Here is a 24570-nt window from a genome sequence, read left to right as displayed (position 1 = left end):
TTCTTTGCAATTTATTATGTGCTTGTTTAATACAGGTTTCACCTCCATCCAGCCCACCTTCGGGTCAGATACCAAATCAAAGACTCAACAGAAGCAAAGGAAAAAGGTACTGTTGCAACCCAGCTTCAATAGTTTGAATAAAAACATTTCTCATTTTACTCTGAAAATATTTAATGATTAATGGGCACTAATTAACCTCAAAGGATTAAGATATGCCCCCATTTTCAAAAATCAGTTACTTTTGTATGGCTGAGTCAATCTGCTGTGCACCAGAAACTATTACAACATTGTTAATCGTCTGTATTCCAATATTAAAAAAAGTTTAGAAAAAAAATCATTTACTGTTCCCCCCCCGCCTTTATTGATCTCTAAAATAGCCATCTTTAAAACTCACCTAATTCATGTAGTTTATTTAGGGAAGTGTTTTCCTCAGTGTCTGGTGGCACACTTTGCTTTCATCATCTACTATTCCTAATTCGTCCTTCAGGTAATGGTGACTTCCCTTCACAAACTCCAGCTGAATCTTCCTTGGAGGAGGACTGTCCTCCCTCCCTGACACCCCGGTAGGTTCTGTATGCAGTGCTCTCTCATTCCCCATCTTCTCTATAAGTTTCTTGTTGGATAACACCCCAACTGGACTAATCCCTGAGTGGCAAAATCATCTACAGGCTTTATTAACTTTACCTGGCTCTTCTAAGACCTTCAAAATTAAATGGATATGAACGTGAAGAGCCAATGCCACACTACATTAAAAATGATACAGGCTTAAGAAATATTGCAGGTTTATCTCCAGACCATTGCAGTAAAGTCACGTGAATATTTTGGTTCCCTAGTGCATATAAAAGTTCTGTTTATGATGTATGGAAGTCTATTCAGTATGCAATAGCATTACATCTAAAAAAGCAATACCTTAATTTAAAAGTATTTCATTGCTTAAAAAAAAAATGCTAACCATCATCTGAACCTTCAGTAAGTATTAATCTTTTTACAACAGTAACATCAAATACAGTAATGAAAAAGTTTGAAACATTTCAAGAATTACCAGAATGTGACACACAGACCCACAGTGAGTAAATACTGTTGGAAAAATGGTTCCAATGGACTTGCTCAATACAGGGTGGCCACAGACCTTCAATTAGTAAAAAAGCAAATATCTGTGAAGCCCAATAAAATGAGGTATGCCTACAGTAATAGTTAATAAAATCTACATACCACTTGTACATCTGAAGGGACTCTAGAGAGGAAATCGAGTAGTTCATTGTTATCAATTGCATACGGATTCCGAAGCTTTTTTGTAAATTTATTGATTCCTGAAAAAGTGACAGATCAAATATTATTGAAACCTATACAGTTTGGAGTCCGAAGGCACATTTCTGGCAAAAAATTATTGGTGATTGAAGATCGAGGTTAGGCTGCCTTGATTCTCAGCCTTGACTGACTGAACCAGAAAACCCTGTTTTCTCCCTCCCTTTTCTCCCTTCCTTCCACCTTCCAACTCAGTGGCTGCTCTGTTTTTCTCTTTGTGCTTCAGTGGCTTCTTCCCAGCAGGAAAGGCTTTCTATTTGGGAAACAAAGGGCACAAGCAGTGTATCTTGCCTTTCCCCTCAAATACTTAGAAGCTTTGTTGTAGCTTTTCATCTATGATAAAACTTGTCTACCCTACATTTTGGATTGGGATTAAGGCAAGAAATCTGACTTACTGGTTCCCCCTTTTCAAAAGAGAGACTTTTTTTTTTTTCCCAGTGGTGGGAAAGTGTTGCTGTTATGCAAATTAATGTTCGAAAATGCATGACCTGGTATTTTGTTTTTTTAATTTTAAACTGACCTGGAATTAGAAAAGGTTTACCACCAGCTTTTTTAAAAAATAAAAATAAAAAGCTTTGAAGGTGGCGACGCATAAGCATCCTAAACCCATCTCTTCCCACCAACACATGGGATTTACAGCTGCATATGGAACAACTGCCTCTGAGAATAACCTGAAAACTGGCTGAGTGATGTCTACACACCAACGACGAGAGAAGGCCCGCGTCGAAGCACGTAGGAGAGGCAGGGGCACAGTTTCACCATAAACTCCACTCCTAGCCAGACAACCCATGGTCAGGAGGGAGCTGTACCTGAGGAGTGAGGGTTTGAACCTCCACATCAGGCTTCCTCGACTCTTAAGAATTGTACCTAGAGGGAGAAGCCCCCAAAACATCAAGCTTTTTTCCCTTCTAGTTTTGAGAAATAATTGACATACATCACTGTGTAAGTTGTAAGGTGTACAACACTATGGTCTCATGTACACGTATAGTGAAATGATTACCCCAGTAGGTTTAGTTCATATCCATCATCTCATATGTTGACAGATAAAAGAACTTTTCTTTTTCTATGAGTTGGGGGGGGTGGTATTTTGCTTTTTGCCCCTCCCAATTTCACATATAAGTGAAATCATATAGTATTTGTTTTTCTCTGACTTATTTCACTTACTCTAATGCCTTCAAATCCATTCATGTTGTCACAAATGGTAGGATTTCCTTGTTTTTGGGATTTTTTTTTTTACTGCTGAATAATATTTCATCGTATACTGCTTCTTCATTCATCCACCTGTAGTTGTTTCCATGAATCAGTTATTGTATATAATGCTCTGTGAGCATGGGGGGGTGCAGATATCTTTGGGGGTTGGTCTTTGTGTTTCCCTTGGATAAATTCCCAGAAGTGTGATTGCTGGATCATATGGTAGTTCTATATTTATATTTTTAAGGCATCTCCATACTGTTTTCTGTTGTAGCTGTGCCACTGTACATTCCCACCAACAGTGTATAAGGGTTCCCTTTTCTCTGCATCCATGCCAGCATGTTGTCTTTTTGATGATAGCCATTCGAACAGCCATGAGATGCTATCTCATTGTGGTTTTAATTTGCATTTCCCTAGCCTGGAAAATCCCAGGGATGGGGGAACCTGGTGGGCTTCCATCTATGGGGTCACACAGAGTCGGACACGACTGAAGTGACTTAGCAGCAGCAGTGGCTAGGGTTATTGAGCATCTTTTCATGGACCTGCTGGCCATTCGTACATATCTTTGGGAATATGTTTGTTCAGGTCCTTTGCCCATATTTATGATGATTATTTTGCTCTTGGGTTATATGGGGCCTTTATTGGATATTAACCCCTTATTATACATATGGTTTGCTAGTATTTTTTTCCTATTCTGTAGATTGTCTTTTCACTTTGTTGATGGTTTCTTTTGCAATGCAGAAGCTTTTTGGCTTTATAGAGTCCCACTTGTTTGTTTTTAATTTTGTCGATTGTACTTTAGATGTGATTTTCAAAAATTGTTACCAAGATCCCTGTCAGGGAACTTCTTAAAAAATGTTTTCTGCTAGAAGTTTCATTGTTGTAGGTCTTACAGTCCATTTCAAGTTATTATTTTTGATTAGTGTAACATAGGGGTCAAGTTTCATTTTTTACATGTGACTGTCCAGTTTTCCCAGCCCCATCTATTGAAAGGACTGTCTTTTCTCATTGAGTATTCTTGGCTCCCTGGTTTAGATATTAGTTTACCATATATGCTTGGGTTTTTTCTGGGCTCTCAATTTTTGTCTCAAAACACATAGCTTTGAAAACCAACATGTGTGTTCAGACTTACCCTCTCTAGGACCCAGCACGGAAACAGCTGATCCAGGGGCAACCAGACCTTTTGTAGGAAAGGATCATTTGCTTGCCTCCAGGCACTGAAGGGAAGTCATTCAGGGACGACATCGGATTTGACATGCTCAGGAGCCTGCCTGCTTGTGGGACAGAGACTGGCAGCCATCTTTTTTCTTTTCTTTCCTGTCGGGAACCATCTCTCCCCAGCTACCTCGCTCCAGCCAGTTGGTACCATCTTCGTGCCCACCCTCTGCCATGCTCCAGAGCACCAGCATCTCCCTGAGGGAAGCTGTCACACATCTGGTGCCCGAGGTTTTACGTCTATGAGGCAGTTCAAGATGGCAACCTAAGACAATCATGAATTCATCTCTTCGAGACAATCTCACCATAAACCCCAGGCCCAGTGCAGCCACCCACCATCAGGAGGAAGCTCACAAACCCAGAGCTTCTCTCTGAGTAGCCAAGAGAGAAGTAGCTTTTGAACACCACATAAGGCACCTCAGCTTTTAAAACCTGCACCCGAGAGATGAGCCCTCAAGGCACCTGGCTTTCAAAGCCAACAGACTTGCAGCCATGGGACCCAGAGGCCTGTAGTGAAAGGAAAATGGCTCTTAATGAGCTCATCGCAGGACCCAGCACAGAAGCACAACGTCTGAAAGATGCCCAGGTTCTATGTGAAGAAAGTCCATCTCCTAATCTTAAGGTGTTGGCCAAGGAGGCAGGGACCTGCTGGGATACTCTCTGGGGATGGAAGCTGGTGAGTCTCATCTTTGAGCTCTGCCAGTATTGTACTTCAGAGCACCAGTATCTCCTGGAGGGGAACTTTTACACCTGTCTGGTGTCCTGGGTTTTGTGGCTGCCACCCAGGGGGATACCCCTTGAGTGTTTGGCACTGGAGGCTAGGGGACTTGTATTCCTGGGTCCGTGGAACTATGACATTTGGAGAGACGATTCTTGGCAGACCACCACTCCCAGGGAACCAGACAGCAGACTGAGACACGCTCCCAATCTTTCCAAGAAAGGGGCTACTTGCTTGTCCAGGAGCTTTGGCCTGAGGGGCAGGATTCCTGTCTGGCCCGCTTAGAGGAGCCTATGGAAGGGCTGTCAGGAAGTAGTGGAGGCTGGAGAATGCAGTCATTGCCTTCTCCAGCCGGCCAGCATCTCCCAGAGCCTTGTCTGGTGCCCCCGTTTTTGCAACTGCTCTCAGGAGGCACCCCTACATTGCCTAGTTCTGGTGGCCAGAGGGGCTGATGTTTGCAGGTTCTAAAGGACTGTGACCAATGGAGAAAAGAGTTCTGACACCCTCAGGGCACAGCAAGAAGTACAGACCAAGGAGCTCAGTCTCTCTGTGAAGTAGGCCTGTAAGCTTATGGCTGCAGCCTGAGGGGCAGGCTTCTAATTAAACACACATGTAAGGGCTGACCATGAACCCTTCCAGACACCACAGAGGGGTGCTCTTACACATGTCTGGTGCCCCAGTTTTTGCAGCTGCCACCCAGGGGATGCCCCTCGACCGCCTGACTCTGGAGGTCAGGGGAGGTGGTGTGCCTGGGTCCACGAGAACTATAACACCCAAGAGACAGGTCTCAGCAAGCTGCCCCCACCATGGCCCTGCACAAATAGGAGGCTGAAACGCACCCCCAGTGTTTCTGTGAAAGAAGCCTACGTGCTTGTCCTGGAGCTTTGGCCTGAGGCACCACTTTCAGGTTTGGCACATATCTGAAGGTCTGGAGGGACTCTCAGGGAACAGAGGCCAGGGGGTGCTGTCATTGCCACTCTCCGTCACCACGGCTCATCAGTTATCGCCCAGAAAGGAGCTTACAAACTCACCCAAAGCCCTGATTTTTTGACTGTCACCAAGGGGACACCTCCAGATCCTCTGGCCACCAGCTGGGCCTACACTTGCAGCCCCACTGTATGTATTTGCTTTAAAAGCTGCAGCCCAAAGGGCTGACTTTCGGTGAGCCTAAGTCTAGGTGTTGACTGAGAGCCTCCTGTTTGAGACACTGACAGGTCTTGGCACTTCCTCAACTACTAATAGCTGTTAAAACAGGCTGCTCAGACCGTCGGAAAGGTTTGAGAGACAACTAAGAGCTAAGGCAAAGTTGGATAATAAGGTTCATCTTCTACACAAGACCCCTACTTCCAGGCTGGGAGAGGTGGCTCTTTGGTCTAATACATAGTAACCTACATAGAGATGCAAGCAAAATGAGGGACGTTTCAAATAGAAGAACAGGATAAACCTCAGGGGGAAAAGTCCTTAATGAAACAGCTGTTATTTACCTGATAAGGAGTTCAAAGTCATGCTCATAAATATGCTCACCAAATTCAGGAGAGTATGGATGAACACAGTGAGAACGTCAACAATTAACAGATGAAGTACCAAATAGAAGACAGAACTGAAGCATAAAATAATTGAACTGAAAAATACACTGGAGGGATCCAACAGCAGGCTGAATGAAAAGAATACAGGATCAGTGAAACATTAACGTTTGCACTATAGGGAGTCACAGACAAGGAGAGAAAAGAGGGCAAGAAATGTGTTCTAAGGAACGATGGCTGACAACTTCCCTAATCTGGGGAAGGAAACAGACATACAGATCCAGGAAGCCTGGGGAGTTCCAAACAAGAGAAACGCAGAGAGACCCCCATCAAGACATACAATTAAAATATGAAAAGTTAAGGACAGGTGTCATGAAAGCATCAAGAGACTAACAGCTTGGCATGTACAAGAGAATCTCCAGAAGACTGGGCAGATTTTTGAGGAGAAGCCTCACAGACCTGAATGAGGTGGCATAATGTATTCAAAGCTCTGAAAGAAAAAGACTTCCAAACAGGAATACTCTACTCAGCTAAGCTATCCTTCACAACTGAAAAAGTTTTCCAGACAAGCAAAAGCCAAGAGCTTATCATCACTAAACTGGCCTTAATGTCAAAGAGATTTCTTAAAGCCAAAAAACTGTGCTATAAGTAGCAAGAAAATACATGAAAGTACAAATGTCACTAATAAAGGTAAATACATAATAAATGTAGTGGATTAATCATTTATAAAACTGTTACGAAGATTAAACAACAAATATAGTAAAAATAACTATAATAATTAGTTAAGGGATACACAGCATATTAATTTAAAACAGGTAAAATGTAACATATGAAACATGGGGAAACAGTAAAAATCTAGAACTTTCACATGCATTCAAACTTAAGTTTTTATAAGTAAACCTCGCAGTAACCGTATAGCAAAAGCCTACAGTAGATACACAGAGCAATAATTAAATGAACTAAATTTTCCAATGCAAATACATAGGGTGGCTGAGTGAACTAGAAAAACAAGCCTCTTCTATATACTGCCTTTGAGAGATGAAGTCAGATGTAAGGACACGAGACTAAACGTCAAGGGATGAAAAAAGATATTCCATGCAAATGGAAACCCGAAGAAAGCACAGGAAGCTATAACTTATATAAGACAGACTGTAGAACAATCCAAATTGGAAAGGAAGAAGTAAAACTGTCGCTGTTTGCAGATGACATGACTTTATATATAGAAAATCCTAAACACTCCATCAAAAACGTGTAAGAACTAATAAATGAATTCAGTAAAGTTTCAGGATACAAAAGCAATGTATAAAATGCTATTATTGCATTTCTATACGACAGTGTCCTACCAGAGAAATTAATAACAAATTTAATCAAGAAAGTAAAAGACCTATACACTGAAAACTGCAGGACACTGATGAAAGAAACTAGCCCAAACAAATAAATGAAAACGTATTCCCTGCTCAAGGATTATAAGAATTAATATTGTTAAGTGTTCATACTACCCATAGCCATCTACAATACAATTCCTTTCAAAATTCCAATGGCATCTTTTAATAGAAACAATCCCACAATTTGTATGGAACCACAAAAGTCCCCAAATTGCCAAAGCAATACTAAAAAAGAATAAATCTGGAGCTATCACACTCCCTGCTTTCAAACTATATTACAGGCCTCTCATAACTAAACAGTGTGGTATTGGCATAAAAACATGACATGGATCAGTGGAACAAGATAGCCCAGAAATAAACTCATGCATATATGGTCAATTATTTACAACAAAGGAGCCAAGGATATACATGGGGAAAGGACAGTCTCCTCAATAAACTGATGTTGGGAAAATTGGACTGGCACAGCAAAAGAATGAAACTGGACTATTATATCATTTATAAAAATTATTCAAAATGGACTGAAATTTGAATGTGAGACCTGAAACCATGAAACTCCTAGGAGAAAACATAAGTGGTGACAAAGTACACAAGTGGGACTCAATTCAGTTCAGTTCAGTTGCTCAGTCGTGTCTGACTCTCCGCGACCCCATGAATCACAGCACGCCAGCACCAAGTTAAAAAGCCCAGCAAAGGAAACCAACAAAATGAAAAGGAACCTGCAGAATGGGAGAAAATATTTGCAAATCCTATGTCTGATAAGGGGGTAATAGGCAAAATACATTAAAAAGGTATGCAGCTGAATAGTCAAAAACTACAATTAAAAATTAGGCAAAGGATATGAATAGACGTTTCTCCAAAGAAGACAGATGACCAACAGGTACATGAGATGCTCAATATTACCTATCATTAGGAAAAGCAAAATACAAACCACAATGAGATACCACTTCACACCTATCAAAATGACTATATCATCAAACAGACAATAAGTAACAATTGTTGGTGAAAATCTGGAGAAAAGGGAACCCTTGTGCGCTGTTGGAAGAAAAGTAAACTGGTGCAACCACTGTGGAAAATACCACCTGATGCAAAGAGCTGACTAACTGGAAAAGACCCTGATGCTGGGAAACATTGAAGGCAGGAGGAGAACGGGATGATCAAGGACTAGATGGTTGGATGGCATCATGGACTCAGTGGACATGAGTTTGAGCAACCTGGGAGATGGTGAGGGACAGGGAGGCCTGGTGTGCTGCTGTCCATGGGGTCCCTAGCGTTGGACAGGACCAAGCGACTGAACAACAGCCATGGGATGAAGTATGGAGGTTCCTCAAAATATCAAAACTAGAACTACTACTATAATCCTGTAATTTTACTTCTGGGTATCTATCTGAAGAAAACAAAAACACTAATTTAAAAATGCATGTTCACCCCCATGTTCCTTCAGCATTATTTATAATAGCCAAGACATGAAAACAACCTAAGTGTCTGTTCATGGATGAATGGATCAAGCTGTGGTGTACATACGCACAATGGAAAATTATTTAGCCATTAAAAAAAAAAATGGCAATTTGAAATCTTGCCATTTGTGATAACAAGGATTGACCTCGAGGGCATTCATTATGCTAAGTGAAATAAATCATACAAAGACAAGTACTGTAAGATTTCACTTACATGTGGCATCCTTAAAATACAGAAACAAAGCTCGTCGATACAGAAAACAGACTAATGGTTACAGAGGTGGGGGAGTGGGAAGTGGGTGAGGGAGTCAGTAGGTACAAATTTCCAGTCTTAGAACTTCATGGGAGGCCTCCCTGGTGGTCTAGTGGTAAAGAGTCCACCTGCCAGTGCAGGATACATGGGTTCGATCCCTGATCCAGGAAGATCTCATATGCTACAGAGCAACTAAGCCCGAGCACCACAACTATTGAGCCTGTTCTCTAGAGCCCACACACTGCAACTAGAGATTGGCCCCCACCTGCCACAACTAGAGAAAAAAGCCCGCACAGCACCAAGGATCCAGCACAGCACGAAAAATGTCATGGGGATATAATGTCCAGCACGGTGACTATAGTTAATAATGCTATGGTACACATTTGAAGGTTGCTAGGAGCGTAGATCTTCATCACAAGGAAAAAAATGTTCCCATTTCTCTATCTCTGGCATTGAAATTTTTAGAAGCCAATTTTCCTTTTAAATTACAAGAAATTTAAATTTAATGCTTGCAAAAGATGCTGCTGTGATTGACTTTCTTGGCTCACTTCTTGGATTAGAACGGCCAAGAACCATTAAAATGAGGCATATCTACCCAAGCTAAATTATCCAACGGTGAACCCTCGGCTCTACCTGAAGAGCAGATATGGATGAGGAACAGATACAGGTGACTGTGGAGCTAGTATACAAAAAAACCCCACAAAACTTGATGAGGTAGAAATGTCAAAGTATAAAACTAGAGTTATCTATTCTTTATATTCTGTGGTATAATGTAGAATTTCAATTGGATAAGTCTACTGTGTTACATTTATATGGGACTTAATAAATTACCAAGCATATTCACATAAACAAAGAGCTTTTTGTGAAATCAACAGACTGGGTCACAAACCAGAGCATCTGGGCTCTTCTTCAGGGATTTTGGCAGAATAAGCTAATGCAATTATGGTTTGGTCTCTGTCTCCCCATGTGAGACCATGTCTTAAATTTCTGTTTAATATTTCAGCAATCACCTACCACTAAAGGAATACTGTTCTTTGTTTTATTTTATTTGATGAAACAAGAGACCCAAACACATTCTCTGAAAATTACGTTTAAGACAGCTTGCCAGTGAGGCCACCCCAGGTTATATGGCCAGATGTCTGCTCTGGGCTCCACTTTCTGACAGCCTGGGGAAAAGAAACCAGAAGTTCCCCACCTATCACAACTGAGATGGCAGGTCTGACCTGGGTAGGTTAGAGGTAATAAACTGCCACACCTAATGCCCTACCCTAATGCCTTCAATAAAACAGCATCTGTTTTAAATATCAGAGGAAGGAATGAAAGAACATACAGTCGGGTCCCAAGAACATAGTGGGGGAAATACCTCTTCCCTTGGATAATGAAAGCATTCTCCTGTTTCTTTAGATTATAGGAATTAAGACAAGAAAACATAATAACCCTTCCCTTCACCCTCCACTCCCTACCCAAGGTGTAAAGGTAATGATGATGATATAAAGGGCAAGAGGCTTGCTCAAGATAGGACAGGACAGCCTAAAAGAAGAGCGAGATTCAAGGATTTTAAGACATGGGGGCCTGGAGACATCAGACCCTTTTCCATTTTATTCCAGTATATTTCTTTAAAAGCCTTGATAGGAAAAGAACAAAACTTTCCTTTTTATCTTTTTGCTTTCAGGGTAAGTCAATGTTTTCTGAAGTTAAAACCCATTTGGCTCTCTGCATTTTGTATAAGTTTAGTAATCTCGGGTGTATGCAGGCCAGGGGCAAGTAGAGCATTCTACTCCTACCCAGTCTCATTTATATATATATATATATATATCTCATTAATGTAGTTTATACGTTCATCAATCTCAGAGACTGAAAATTGAGTTTTCTAACCAAAAGAATTTTGTTGGGTGAGGAAAAACAAACTCCAAACTATGAAAGAGTTCTGTAAGTACCACCTTAAATAGAGTCTGAAGTGCCTCAGTCGTGTCAGACTTTGCAACCCCATGGACTGTAGCCCACCAAGATCCTCCATCATGGGATTCTCCAGGCAAGAATACTGGAGTGGGTTGCCATTTCCTTCTCCAGGGGATCTTCCTGCCCCAGGGATTGAAGCCGGGTCTCCCGCATTGCAAGCAGACGCTTCACCATCTGAGCCACCAGGGGAGCCCTAAATGAGTCTAGGTACATAGGACCTGTCAGCATGCAGCATACTTGCATTAAAAATTAGGACAGCCCCTCCCCAGAAACCACCTTGGAAGTGGGTTGCTGCAGAAGCATTCTTGTTTAGTACACAGAGCAGAGGGTTTGTTCCCGAGCAGCCTTCTGACGCCAAAGACCCTCTTGTTTCCTAGAGGTGACCCCTTAAACATGTGGCCGTGTATAGTACCATGTTTACGGATACTTCCACAAGATAAAGTACCACGGCACAAAAGCATATTTTCCTAAATGCACCATACAGATCGCAATGCCTCTGTTTACGTGTAAGTGGTGAAAATAAATCAGAGTGATATCTAGACAAAGCTACACTTTGATGTATGGAGAATCTGCACCACTACATGTTTATAGTATGATGGAGCCTATAGTGCCAGATAAGAGAAATGTATTTTGCAGGTAGACCTAAATCTTCAGACTGTTGTGATTTTTAACTGACCTGTCTCTCTCCATCATAGAATAGCTTCATGACCATAAATACAGGGAACTACTGACAGTATAACTCATCCCTTAAAAATAGTTTGTTCTTAGCAGCTATGACAGTTTTTTTTTTAAGAGGCTTTACTTACCCCAGACAAGGACAATGTATCTCAGCGGAATGAAGTACAGGATGACTGTGAACGCACAGAGGGCTACAATGGCCAGCCAGCTTAAGAATGGGACCGTCCAGTTGAAAGTACTGAATGAGAAATCAAACATCAGCAATCTGAGCACGTCACACTTTTCTCAAAGATGAAAACAAATGTGATTCACACTCTGGACTACAGATCTAGTAAAGACTTATTTCTTTTGGGAAGAGGTGGCAGTGGTCGTGGGTTTTCCTGAATACAGGACCCAGGTAAGGGGTGTTGACACCTCGTTGGCTGAGGTGACTTCAGGGTGTAAAGTCATCATACTACTTGGGTGACTTCCTAGGGTTTAAAAATCTTTTTCTACTTCTAAAACTAGTACTCAATCTTGTTTTCTCCAACTTCTCATAGAGGAGAATGCCCCTGGTCCTACCATTCTTTCTTCTGTGAATTCTCACATAGGATTACCCACACGGGAAGTAAAATATTGCCAGCAATTGTCTGTAGACCTAAATCTTAACACTGTTGTGGAAATCCTCAGAACTTTAGAAATCCTTAGAAAAATACTTTCCACTTCAGCTATGTTTCAGATGGAACTAGAAGTCAGCAAGGGGAAATTCTGTAAAAACTTCGTTACTATCATTGCCCTCCTCCCAGCAATGCATAGATAATTAGGAAATGAAGTCAACATTATCTGCTATTCTCCCTGCATTATTTCCAGCAAAGGAGAACATGGCACATGGTAAATTTGAAGACTACCAAGGAAGTTTAAGCTGGAATAGGGTGGGTTTTTGGTAATGTAGAGGGTTAGAGTCAGGGATGGAAGCAAGACTGAGTATTGACAGTGATAAAACATCAGAACAAAGAACAAAAGTGGGATCAACGAACAGAAGAAGTTGCAAAATAGTACCAAGAAGATGGGAAGGACTTCAATAGGACAAAAAGGAAAAATCATGACCGAAGGCAAACGAAACACGCTTTCTGTGTAGAACATCCGTAGGAAGTCTCTGATAGTTTTTAAGAGAGAGGGACAAAATTATGAACAGACTCACTGCGTGGAGCCTTCGAGGTTAGGTATATGAACCGTGTCTCCACTTACAGGCATACTCCTGCCTCGGTGCTCAGCCTCCAAGGAGGAACTAACGTATCTTTGAGTGACTCTTGAGCATAATTTAATGAAAACAACCAAAATAAGTAGCAAATCTGTGTTCAAAACCTAGATTCTGTTACATGACTTTAGGTGGTCAACCTCTGAGCATCAACTTTGCTGGTATAAAATGGGGACAGCTTTTATTGTATCCAGAAAGACTGGTAGTGATGGCAGCATGTTTATGTGAATTAAGGTGATGTTATTTAGAGCCAGTAAGCTCTAGAAGTACTGTACTGCACTTAGCAGTGAGAAGGGTCCCAGAGACACTTGGAGGAAATATTGAAATTGTACATGATATGGATAACTGTCAGTGTTTATTTCTTCTAGTCCCCTGGTAATGGATGCTCTATTCACTTGGACTGGGTTTTTCCAGAGAAGTCTGTAATCCAATAAAGGATGTTTGTCAAGAGATTTTCTCATGTACTACCCTTCAGCCTAATACTTAAGGAGTTAATAACTTTGTGGCATATGACTTGCTTTTTATCTTTCTCTAGGTCACATCTCCTAAATTTTTTTCCCCCAATAAAAAAGCCATAGTTGGATCCAACCAAGTTGTCTTATTTTTAGTAACTCTTGGGGTCTGGCTTTTCTGTCGTGTTTTTTTATGTCCTATGGCCAGAGTGAGCGTCCTGTAATTGTCACCAGGTAAAGGAACATGCCTACCCTCCTCACTGACACCTGTAGTTCCCTTGCTTCTGCCCGCAGTGGAGAGAACAGAATGCCGAGGGTCTGTGTGCTCTGCTGTGGTTGAGCTCAGAGCCATCCATCACACCACTGGATGTGTGAGGGTGCTGGCTCCTCACACAGAAAACCCTCCTCCTGGGCAGCCTCACTGAAGTGCTCCCTGTGTTCTTATTCCTCTTGGAAGGATAAATGGCAAAGAATACCAGTGTAGCTAATGTCAGAGGGAAAAAAGACTGCCCTTTGTATTTCCACAGTGCATCATGGAATGTAAATCTAGAATGTGATCTTATACCATTACCCCCAAGAGATGCTATTCAAGAAAGTTTTGGAAGGATTATTTCATAACAAGATGTAATTATGGAGACTTCCATTTTGTACTTAAAGATTGCATCTAAATCTGCTTTCTAGATAGATCCATTTTATCCAATGTGACTCCAGGGGAGTTTCTCTCTTTTTAGTAGTCCAAAGATGATTATGCAGAAGAGTTCCTACAAGACTCACTAGATTCAATGCTATATTCCTGTACCTCAGCCTATACTTGTATCCCTGTGTATCCCTTAGAAAGTTCGACCAAATCCAGTTTTCCCCAAGGCTGATCCACAGCCACGACCTGGTTATTTACTTCAACTGGCCATGGTCTTTTCCAGTACCTGTCTGAGGTCTCCTAACACCCAGAGTTCCAAAGAAGCCTTGCCCCTTCAAGCAATCACAGTCCTGACCTCAGAGCTGACCCAGGGTCTTCCACTATAAATGAGATATTCCTGTCAGGTAGTCCACACTCTGTACCTCAGGGAAAGGACAACACCCAGGAGGGAAATGCCCCATTTAGGACTTTACACTCTGCTTCTGCAGATGATAGGTTGTGGAGAACAAGGAAACATTCTCAGAGACAGAAATGACATGAAGAAGAAAGATGTAGAAATCAATCTTTAGAAGTCTGATACTGAATGTTGCTTAAAAGTCCCATTTGGGAGTCAGGGAGGCTGTTGTGTCTAATGTGAGAAAGTAGAAATTCAGCACCTATGCATATGTGGAAATGTATTACAAATTATACAAAATAAAATGCATTATGCCTTGAAACATGAAAGGCACCAGATGAATGACCCACACCTCTAGTTTAAATAATTTACTCCTTTCAATTTCTTTGTATGCCCAAGCATCCAAATCTGCCGCAGACTTTTGGTTATGAATAATAAACAATGAACAGAGATATGAAACTAGAAACATATAGGCTTATCCAGGTATAAAGCACCCCTTCTTGAACAGACAATTTAGAAATCATTATGCAGGCCAATCTTCATGTAGTTTAGTGGCATGAGCCCGTAGTATACTTTTTACTGATTATTAATTATAAATCCACCTTACCATTTTTATAATTAAACAGTTGTTTTAAAATATGTATCAGTAAATAAGACAAAGTAAAACACAAATTATACTTCTTAATTTTTACTTTTGTTCTCTGTGAAGCTATTTCCTAACTTTTAAATTATAAAAATTGTTTATTTTCTAAATGACAAAGTATTAGTTTACTTCATCTATAATTATGATCTCAGCTAGTTAGAATTGAAAGAATATTTTCTAGGGTGCTATTTATAATATTTTTTAAATTTAATTTTATTGATGAAACTGTAACTTAACCAATAATAAAATGCAGGTGTGTCTTGATTACCTGAAATCCTCATTTAACTCGGTTTATTTTTTTTTTTTCTATTGCAATTTCATATTCTAAGAACAAAGTCTCGCTGTGAAAATGTGCTAAAATTTAGGACGGTGTTATTTTTTCCAAAGCTACAAGTATGACTTCTTTCCAACCAATATGTTCTAAATTTCAAGGAGGAAATTGACAGAACTTTCATAAAACCAAAGACTGGCAGAAACAAAGTAAATAATGATGAAACTGAGCAATAGATCACCCAGACGGAGTGTCCCCTGCCAGAAAGAATGTGGCATTTCACCCTCGGAGAAACAAATGGACACTGTCCCCCAGAAAGCCAGGGCTCGCATGTCAGCATCACTCACTTCTTTATCCTTTCTCCAAAGGAAGCCACTTCATCTAGGATGTTCTGGACACTGATACATACCTCCTGGATGGCATAAATTTTATTTATAAATCCCTTTTTTTCACTGTCCTAAAACAATAAAAAAGAGATTCTATGTGAGTAAAGGTATCTATAGCCTTCAGGGCTTGAATTCTTTTCATTGTCAACACTGTTACATTTTTGAACTTAAATGAACTTCATTTTTCCATGGATATAAGTGGATGCATGCAGCCCCTGAAAATTTTAGATATGAAGGGAGGTGGAGCAGGAAGAGTACTCAGCATTGTAGACTTGTGTCAGTATAAAGGTGGCTGCAAAGCACAAGACTCAAGATTCTGCAGCTCTTGCCCTGATGAACAGAAACATTTCATTGGGGGACAGGAAGCACACAGTTGTAAGAGGGAGATCGGCCCTCAGAATGACCAAATCTGGAATCTCTGCTGACCCTGGGCCCACCACGACACGACAGTTAGCAGACCCAGTTTTCTGGCCCACCACCCACAGGCCTAAGTTTGGTCTTGGCTCCAGATTGTTTTAATAGCAGGGAATGCTGGGTGCAGATAAGACCTGTGAGCAATGAAAACTTCAAAAGAAATTTTTTTAATTAAAAATAATAAAATCAACTGAAATGTAGTAAGTGGACACTTCTAGACATCACCTTAGGGACAGCAAAATACATAGCCTGGTCCCCGTCTTAAGAATAGAGCTACCTACTTCATGCTCTAACTAAACATTTTCCCCCCATTTGTATTTAATTCTTCCTTTTAAAACTTGTGCTGGCCCTAAGCAAAGCTGGTGTGTGCTCCAGCGAATGGGTGATTAGTCGGGGTTCTAACTAAACATTTTCCCTCTATGGGTACTTAATTCCTCATTTTAAAACTTGGGCTGGCCCTAAGCAAAGCTGGTGTGTGCTCCAGCAAATGGGTGCAGATTGAGCATAAAGCACCCAAAGAGTGGCGTGAACCTGGGGGTAATGTGCACGTTTTGTAATTTTAGACCCAGAGGAAGAAATAATGGTGGCCTTTCACGATAGAAAATTCTGCTTAGTAGCCTGGCACCAAAGGCACTTGCCTAGGCTGTTTGGTGGAGACCATCCAACCCATGACTCCATTTCTCCATGCCAGCTTGAATCTCTGTGGAAATGTAGATCCAATTTCATTACTTTTAACTTCTTCTGAACACTTGCACACTGCCAGAACACTTGAGACCTCATGTGGCAGTCAGTGCTTGCTGGAAGCAGCCAGGAAACCAGAATAATAATGTCGTCATGTTGCACATTTACATACTGACTTTCATTTTAGCAGAGTCTAAAGCACTTTGCACTGTGAACACTTGGCTGGGGCTGGCATCCTGCCACCTTGGAAAGCGAGGGCAAGTGAATGACAGGTGTGTGGGCAGCCTCCAAGGACAACAGGGTACAGGGGGACTGGGGACGTGGATGCCAGTTTTATAACATGATCTTTAGATACCAGTTTCTTAGAGCCTTCACTTTAAATTTAATTCCCACGGGAGATATTGCCTACATGATTCATCTCACTTATGCCAAACGGACTGTCAGGCAATGAGGTAGATGAAATGCATGAGACTCAAAGTTTAGAGAACAGTGACACTCGGAGTCCCCACTGTCTTCAAAAGTTGCCCTTCACTTGTCATTACAAACATGGGTGCATCAATTTCTGGTCTTTTTTCCCCTCCCCAGGAATAAAACAAAATGCATTCATTTCACCTATGCAATTGTACATTTTAGAATAAAATGGACAACCAGTGGCTCCTTCTTATTCCTTTTATAATTGCAGAATTGGTCTGTTCTAATAATCTCCACAGCCTTCAGTGTTCTCCCTCAAGCACCAGCTAAGTTCATTTACATCTATGAAGTAATGTGTTCTTACAAAATATTTTTCTCCATGCAGAATAAATCAAGTCTTGAAGACAAAGCATGCTGGTTATACAGTGTAAGTTTACTAAGAATAAACTCTAACCAGTCTGAAATTATGAGGTGAAGAATATTTCTTTCACAGTAGCAGTAAAATGTATAAGATACTTAGCCATACCTTAACAAGAAATGCACAGAATCTTTATTAAGAAATTAGAGATAATATATTTCTGCAATGGAATACTGAATATTAAAAGAATGTATTCTTTTAGTTGAACAGAAAGGTTTAATTTTGCAATTTCAAGCAAATCCTAATGCGTTTGGTGTACAGTAAAATGGGGAGAATTTGATGAAATATTTTTAAAATTTGTTTGGAAGAATACCTATAGCTAAGCAGTGTTTGCAGAAGAGAAATAATAAGAAAGCATTTAAGGTACCAGATATTTAAGTAATTAAAATATGAAAGATGAGCATTAAAAGAGGAATCGTTGTATGATAAAGCACCATCATAAATCTATCATAAGGAAGGAAATATTATGTTACTGGGTAATTGCTTTAACTATTTGGGGAAAATTATATTAAATCATGCCTTAATAGATTCTCAAACCTATTTGAGATAGTTCAAATCTACCTCAGCATCTATCTCAAACTAAAGTATCCCAAATATACATTAAACTAATTTAAAAGCAATAACTAAAAAAGAATTATAAAAGCAGAAGAAAAGATAGGTAAGTTATTTACTGACCTTGGAATAGGAAAGAACTTTCTAAACATATAATCAGTAAAGAAAATCACAAAGAAAAATAATTAGTAGCAAGTGTTAAGTAAAAACTTACATCAAAAGTTATAAATTTAAAAGGCTAAATGGAGAAAAAAAATTTTTAAATATGACAAATGAAGGGATGGGATTTCCAGTATACTCAACAAACATCTGAAACAATTTCCATGGCAATATTTTTTATAGTAACAGAAAAATCATTAACATGTTGGGTATAATTAATTATGTTAATACAAATGATAGACTATTAGGAAATCACAAAATACTGCTTAAAAGAGTGAAAATACTTATGATCTACTAGAAATTTAAAAGAATGGGAAGTAAATGTGATAAACAGCATAATCCTAACATTTTTGAAATGCGTAGGATGGAAAAATGAAGGGAATATGTCAAAATATTAAAGGTAAAAATGGATGTTTACCTTCCTCATGCCTTCCTGTAATATTCAAATTCTTTGCAATCAGTGTACTTTTATAACCAGAATAGTTCCCTGATTTTCTATAACATCAAGTAATAGGGATAGAAGACATACATGAATCAGCACTCACTGGACATGATTTTATACGGTTTACCTGTTTTTTCCTTAATTTATTTCTTTGTATTCTAAATTATTTTTGGAAAGAAGCAGAATGTAAACAGACACTCTTTAAGCACCATAAAGCGCTCTTCACATAGATCGTTCAATCCTCACCACCATCCTACAATGTATTTTTCCCCACTTTTCAGAAGAGAAAACGGGCTCATGGAAAATGACAGCACTTGGAATTAGGACTACAACTAGCCAACTCCAGAGTCTATTATCTGCATGATATACTGTGACCTTCTCATTCTACCCAAGAAGATTTCATTTCCTACCCAGGATCCTGTGAGGATAAACAAGAATAAAAGACTTGCAAAGATTTAGAAACTTATTATTGTAAACACCATGATCAGCAAGAAAATGAAATCTAGAAACTTGATTCAAAAATGGAAATTGGAAGGTTGTTAGAAACCACAAAATTTAACATTAATAATGCAGTGTGCAAATATAAAATATGAGCCCTTCATTAATAAGATGTGTCATTTTAGGCATCTACAAAGACTATTTTTAGTAGATACTTTAAATCCAAGTACTAATGTTGAGTATTGGCTAAAGAGTTTTAAAAAATCTGCTCATTTAAAGTTTTCTTTCTTCCTTCTGCATACCCATCCTACCCCTCAAGTTTGTCACCCCTGGCCACCAAAATTCAAAATAAGTCTGGAGCATTGGCAAATTTTGAAAAGGAAATGCTTTGGGATAAAATTTTTTATTTTAAAATCTTTCATCAGATTCTGTATTCCTCCACTGAGGTCTCCAACCAGTGGAGTAATTACTCTTTATATACAGTATATGACCCCAAACTGCAATGGGTAATGGAATTGCTCTGTGTTGCTTTCCAATATTTCACACTTTTTTCATTAATGTTCAATACTTTATTAGTAGAGAATAAATTGGTACATTTCTTTTATTGTCGTTTTTACTTTCCTTTATAAACCAGCCTGGATGGAAAAAAAATATCATAGGGTAGTTAATCATTGAAAAGCTTGGAAATGACACTATTGTTTCTTTTTTTTTAATGCATTATTAAGGTTTCTTTTCAAGATGTAAAAAGAAACTTACCCGTAAAATAGCACTATAGCTATAAATCTGAAAACGTGAGATGTATATTATACAAGTTTTTTTCTAATAATTCCATATGATTTTTAAAATCTAGTTATTTTCAATAGTCCACAAAATATCAATAACTGCACACCTGAAATATAGTGACTTTCATATTCACCTATTTTACTATCATTTATCCCATTAGAAAATGAACTGGATTTTTCCAAAAACTCTCTGGTTCCTAGCAGTGAGATACTTAGGAAACTCTCAAGACCTAAGGAATCAATATGTGCTCCCATTCTCAAGAAGCCAAGGTGATAGGTGCCAGGGGATGTGTGGTCTGTGGGGTTGGGTTCCTTGTGCACCCAGCTGCATCCTGCCACAGTCACTCACACCAAAGAGGTCACTGTCAGTCCTGTTCACGTCAGAGAAAATGAATCTGTTCGACACCTGTGCTGTGTTCAACATAGCAGGCGTGTAAAACATGTTGCTCAAAATATTGATGTTATAAAATTCAACCTATTTCACTTCCTAGGGTGAGAGCATGTCTTAAGAGTGTAAAGGGGGAGCGCTATGATGTCTCATATCAGGACGAGCACAAAACAGAGCTGTCCTAGGAAACCAGAACATATGATCTCGTGGAGGAGTAATGCAGATTTGCACCCCAGAGAGCTCATCTGGACCATAATTTTGCTTTTCCTTTCAAGTCCTGCTAGGTAGCCTCACAAAAGGTGAGCAGTAAGACTTACATTTGCTATGATACGTAATCATGATAGTTTACTGTTGACTACAGCTCTCCTGTGAGCAAACATGGCACCAAGTATACAACTGTGTTTGGAATATGTTTATGTTTCATGTGATTTATTTTTTATGGTAAAGATGGTTTTAGTGTACAGCTTTCTTAGTTCACTCAGTAAAATGCCCTGCAAAACAGACTTCCTCTCGGATCTATACTTCTAACCTATGGAAATGTTAGACATGAGGTATAGGTTGAATAAAGGCACATAAAGTGGCGAAATGTTTTCTTTGTGGCGATATTCCTTCTTTTTTTCAGGCATAGAAACCTACCTTGCAGCCTTAAATCTAGAATACAGAAATTCTCAGGGAAATCAGCTTAACAACTCACAGGGACTCTTGACTACTGAATCTCATCTCAGTGTCGAATTCAGTTTTCATGATAGCAAATCTTACCCAGGTTACTGGGTGCCGTGGCTCTTTCTCCAATATTCACCTTGAAAATAGGAACCCTCCACTGAAATATTAAAGGTGTCTCAGCAGCAGCAGGTATGGTTAAGAAGACAGATAGGGGCGCTTCCCTGGTAAAGAATCCTCCTGCCAAGGCAGGAGAAACGGGTTTGATCCCTGATCCCGGAAGATCCCACATGTTGTGGAGCAACTAAGCCCACACACCACAACTGCTGAGACTGTGCTCCAGAGCCCGGGAGCCACAACCACTGAAGCCCACGTGCCTAGAGGCTGTGCTCTGCCACGAGAGAAGCCACCACAGCAAGAAGCCTGCACAACACAGCTGGAGGGTAGCCCCCATTGCTGCAACCAGAGAAAAGTCTATGCAGCAATGAAGATCCAGCACAGCCAAAAATAAATAAAGACAGAATTAAAAGGAAAATAAAGTCTGTTTTGTCTGAAGTAAGTATTGCTACCTCAGTGTTTAAAAAAAAAAAAAAGATGGACACCATTTAAGAGCATATTTTCTTTTAAAAAGTAAAACAGTTCTCAAAAATATTCACGTTTCACAGTTATAAAGAGGACTAGGTTAAATAAGATAAGCCATATAGAGCTCTTAGTACAATATCTGGTGCAAATAACTGTCCTGTAACAGAAGTAGTATAGCAGTAAAACTTGGGATACAATTCCTTATCAAGACAATTAACTATTTTTATTCCTTTGAAACAAAACTTTGAAATATTAGAACTCCTCAGTATATCTAGAGGAAGGTAGGGCAACCCACTCCAATGGTCTTGCCTGGAGAATCCCATGGACAGAGGAGCCTGGTGGGCGACAGTCCACAGGGTCACAAAGAGCTGGACACGACTGAAGCGACTTGAGTATGCCTAAATATGTTAGGCATGTTTAGTTGTGCCCCAAGAAACTTCATGTCAACTTGCCAGATTCCATTTTAGAAAGTGATATTAGTTTCTTTATAATGTTACATTGAGGGTTTTTTCCCCCTCCTTCTGCTGACTTTACATGTTTCCCCCCCTCCAGAATGAACATTTATCTTGTCTTAATTTTTTTGCTTCCTCTATTTCATATACTTCGCTTTCTAGTACTCATTTTCTATCTACAGTACAATTTTTAATCACATTTAGTTGTGCCCCACCCCGTCAATGTTATACATTCTGCATGTAACTCTAAAGGTGATTGCAAAACAACAAAACTTTGGGAAGTGCTGTCCCTTGGGCCAAGCAATGAAAACGGGCAAAGGAGGAAGGAGACAGAGAACAGGAAAAGGATGAGAGCAGAAAGAGGACACGAAGGAAAAAGAGAGGAAGCGGGAGAGGAAAACTCGCAGAAGGGACACCCCACGGGACAGGAGGATGAGCAGCACACAAAGAGCCTGGGGGGGAACGTGAGGAAGGCAAGGTGAATATTCTTGACGGTGATTTGAAGCCAGGCAAAAGCGAAATCGTCGACTACCCGCCTTAAGTTCTAACTTTTTATTATTTGTAGAAGGCTGTACATAAAATGTTACATTTCCATTAAATGTAAATGTGGGTAAACCTTACAGAAAGTACCCAGGGGGCACAGATGAACCTGCTGTTGGGAGGGAGAGTTCCCTGGAGCCCAGTTTCTTGCTACTCAAAACCCTCATCGTGTAGACCTTGAGGGATCTGCCAGCCTCCCTCTCTAACCATTTAAGGAAATTCCTTGTAACTGTCCAGTTCGTTCATGCTTGAAAGATTAAGGTAGATATCAGTGTCAAAACCTCTGACTAATCTCCTTGCCAGCAGGCAGGAAGTACACTTTCCAGGGGTCGGTCCTATAGCTGATGCCATCTCAGGGCTCTGTCCCAGGAGAAGCTCTGCTTTCAGATGGACTCTCAAGGGAAAGGGCCACAAGGCCTGGCTTCAGGCGGACCTTGATAGAAGCCACAGCAGAAGACCCGAGGCTGCTGTTCCCAAGCAACCAGACAGGAAAATCAGTGACAAAGGAAACCTTCACCCAGGACAGTCCAAGTGTTGAGATAAGAATTCTGCAAAGTCAAAATGCGTGCATTGTAGAAAGGTCTAGAAAATGTGAAAGCACACTCAGATAATGGTGGCCTAAGACAAGTCACTGCCTGTCCTTAGGACCCATTTGAAAAAAAAAAAGGTTAAATTAGGTGTGTCCTAAAACATCCCTTCTGGTGATGATTAGCCAGTTTACAGAGGAGATAGCAAGGGTGTGGAAGCCTCTGCCCCCGCGGCCATTGGCTGATTCATTTGAGGACATGGCCGGGAACAGAGTTTCTCCAGCACCTTCTATGGGTCCAGTACCATCAGCCTAAGTGACAATAGGTAGCAGAAGCCTGGGCTCGCTTCTGAATCTAAACAGCAGTGCCAGGCGAGTTCTTCTTTATCCCAGTTTCTAATGAAAAAGTTGTGTGTACAAGTGTGTTTAAAAGCCTCTTTCGAAATCATTTGTTTCATTTCCAGATGTGTTTTTAAATCTGACTGGAGTTCGAATGCACAGCTGAGGGGGCAACTGAGTTTCGAGAAGGCTGTAAACCTTCTAGACAACCACAGTCTTCAGTTCAGTCACGTCCGACTCTCCGCGACCCCACGGACTGCAGCGCGCCAGGCCTCCCTGTCCATCACCAACTCCTCGAGTTCACTCAGACTCACGTCCATTCAGTCAGTGATGCCATCCAGCCATCGCATCCTCTGTTGTCCCTACTCTAGATTTCTGACTGACTGGCTCTTTGGTTAACCCTAGCTCAGGTTGTGCTTCCATTATGGCCTTAACTGTGTGATTTTGAGCAAGTTACTTATCTTCATCTGTAAAATGGGGGTAATTATGGAGCCTCCCTCCTTGATGGTTATAAAACTGAGTTTAAACTAAAGCATTTACCGCAAATGTCTAGAACACTGAGAGTGCTCAGTACATACTAGCCATTAATGTTACTTAACAGTTTGAAGAGACTGAAAAGTAAGCACTGAAAAACTATTAAATGATAAATTTTATTAAATATTCATAAAGATGAGAACTTTCTCCTTATTTGTGATAGTACTAGAGTGGATTGCCATTTCCTTCTCCAGGGGATCTTCCCAACCCAGGGCTCGAACCCGGGTCTCCCGCATTGTAGACAGATGCTTTACCGTCTGAGCCACCAGGGAAGTCACCTAAGGAATACTGTGTTTATATACTTTCTTTGTCATTAAATACAATCAGGTTATCTCTGACTGTATCATTTTACGTAAGCATGTATCGATCTACATGATCTTTGCAACAGCCACACAAGGGTGAAGGGTATTATTATTCTCATTCCCTACATGAGCATACCAAAGACCAGATGCCTTTCGTCCCAACTCAAATCTACCCCCATCTATGCTCACTCTCCTTTGGTGCCCCCAGCCGTATCTGTCCTCATCTGAGATACGGGATTTGAAAAATGA

At 40.4% G+C, this 24570-nt stretch overlaps 2 protein-coding genes across 18 annotated transcripts in view; one reads left to right on the top strand and one right to left on the bottom strand.

Moving 5' to 3' along the window:
* Positions 1-24042, top strand: part of SLF1 (SMC5/6 complex localization factor 1) — a 107951-nt gene extending 83909 nt beyond the window's left edge. For 4 of the 5 annotated variants that reach the window (XM_088838463.1, XM_088838461.1, XM_088838462.1 and 1 more), the window contains one exon: positions 36-24042. The gene's annotated coding sequence lies outside the window, so the exon portion shown is untranslated. The remainder of the gene's footprint in view (positions 1-35) is intronic. The other variant, XM_055429386.2, reaches the window with a different exon arrangement.
* Positions 1-24570, bottom strand: part of MCTP1 (multiple C2 and transmembrane domain containing 1) — a 384882-nt gene that overhangs the window by 1713 nt on the left and 358599 nt on the right. For 6 of the 13 annotated variants that reach the window (XM_055429387.2, XM_088838464.1, XM_055429392.2 and 3 more), the window contains 3 exons: positions 15663-15772; positions 11810-11919; positions 1213-1310 (listed from right to left, as the gene is read on the bottom strand). The exons of 1 other annotated variant lie outside the window; for it this stretch is intronic. In XM_055429387.2, coding sequence (XP_055285362.1) covers positions 1213-1310; positions 11810-11919; positions 15663-15772 — 318 coding nt within the window. Of the gene's footprint in view, positions 1-1212; positions 1311-8098; positions 8238-11809; positions 11920-15662; positions 15773-24570 lie in introns of those variants that run through there. 6 more of the 13 variants (XR_008686400.2, XM_055429396.2, XM_055429390.2 and 3 more) reach the window with 6 other exon arrangements.

Source organism: Moschus berezovskii, chromosome 8 (genome assembly GCF_049115385.1).
Source record: "Moschus berezovskii isolate FMDL1 chromosome 8, NW_MosBer_1.0, whole genome shotgun sequence".
NCBI lineage: Eukaryota > Metazoa > Chordata > Mammalia > Artiodactyla > Moschidae > Moschus > Moschus berezovskii.
Note: the sequence above shows the minus strand (reverse complement) of the source record. Positions and strands in the feature narration are given on the sequence as shown.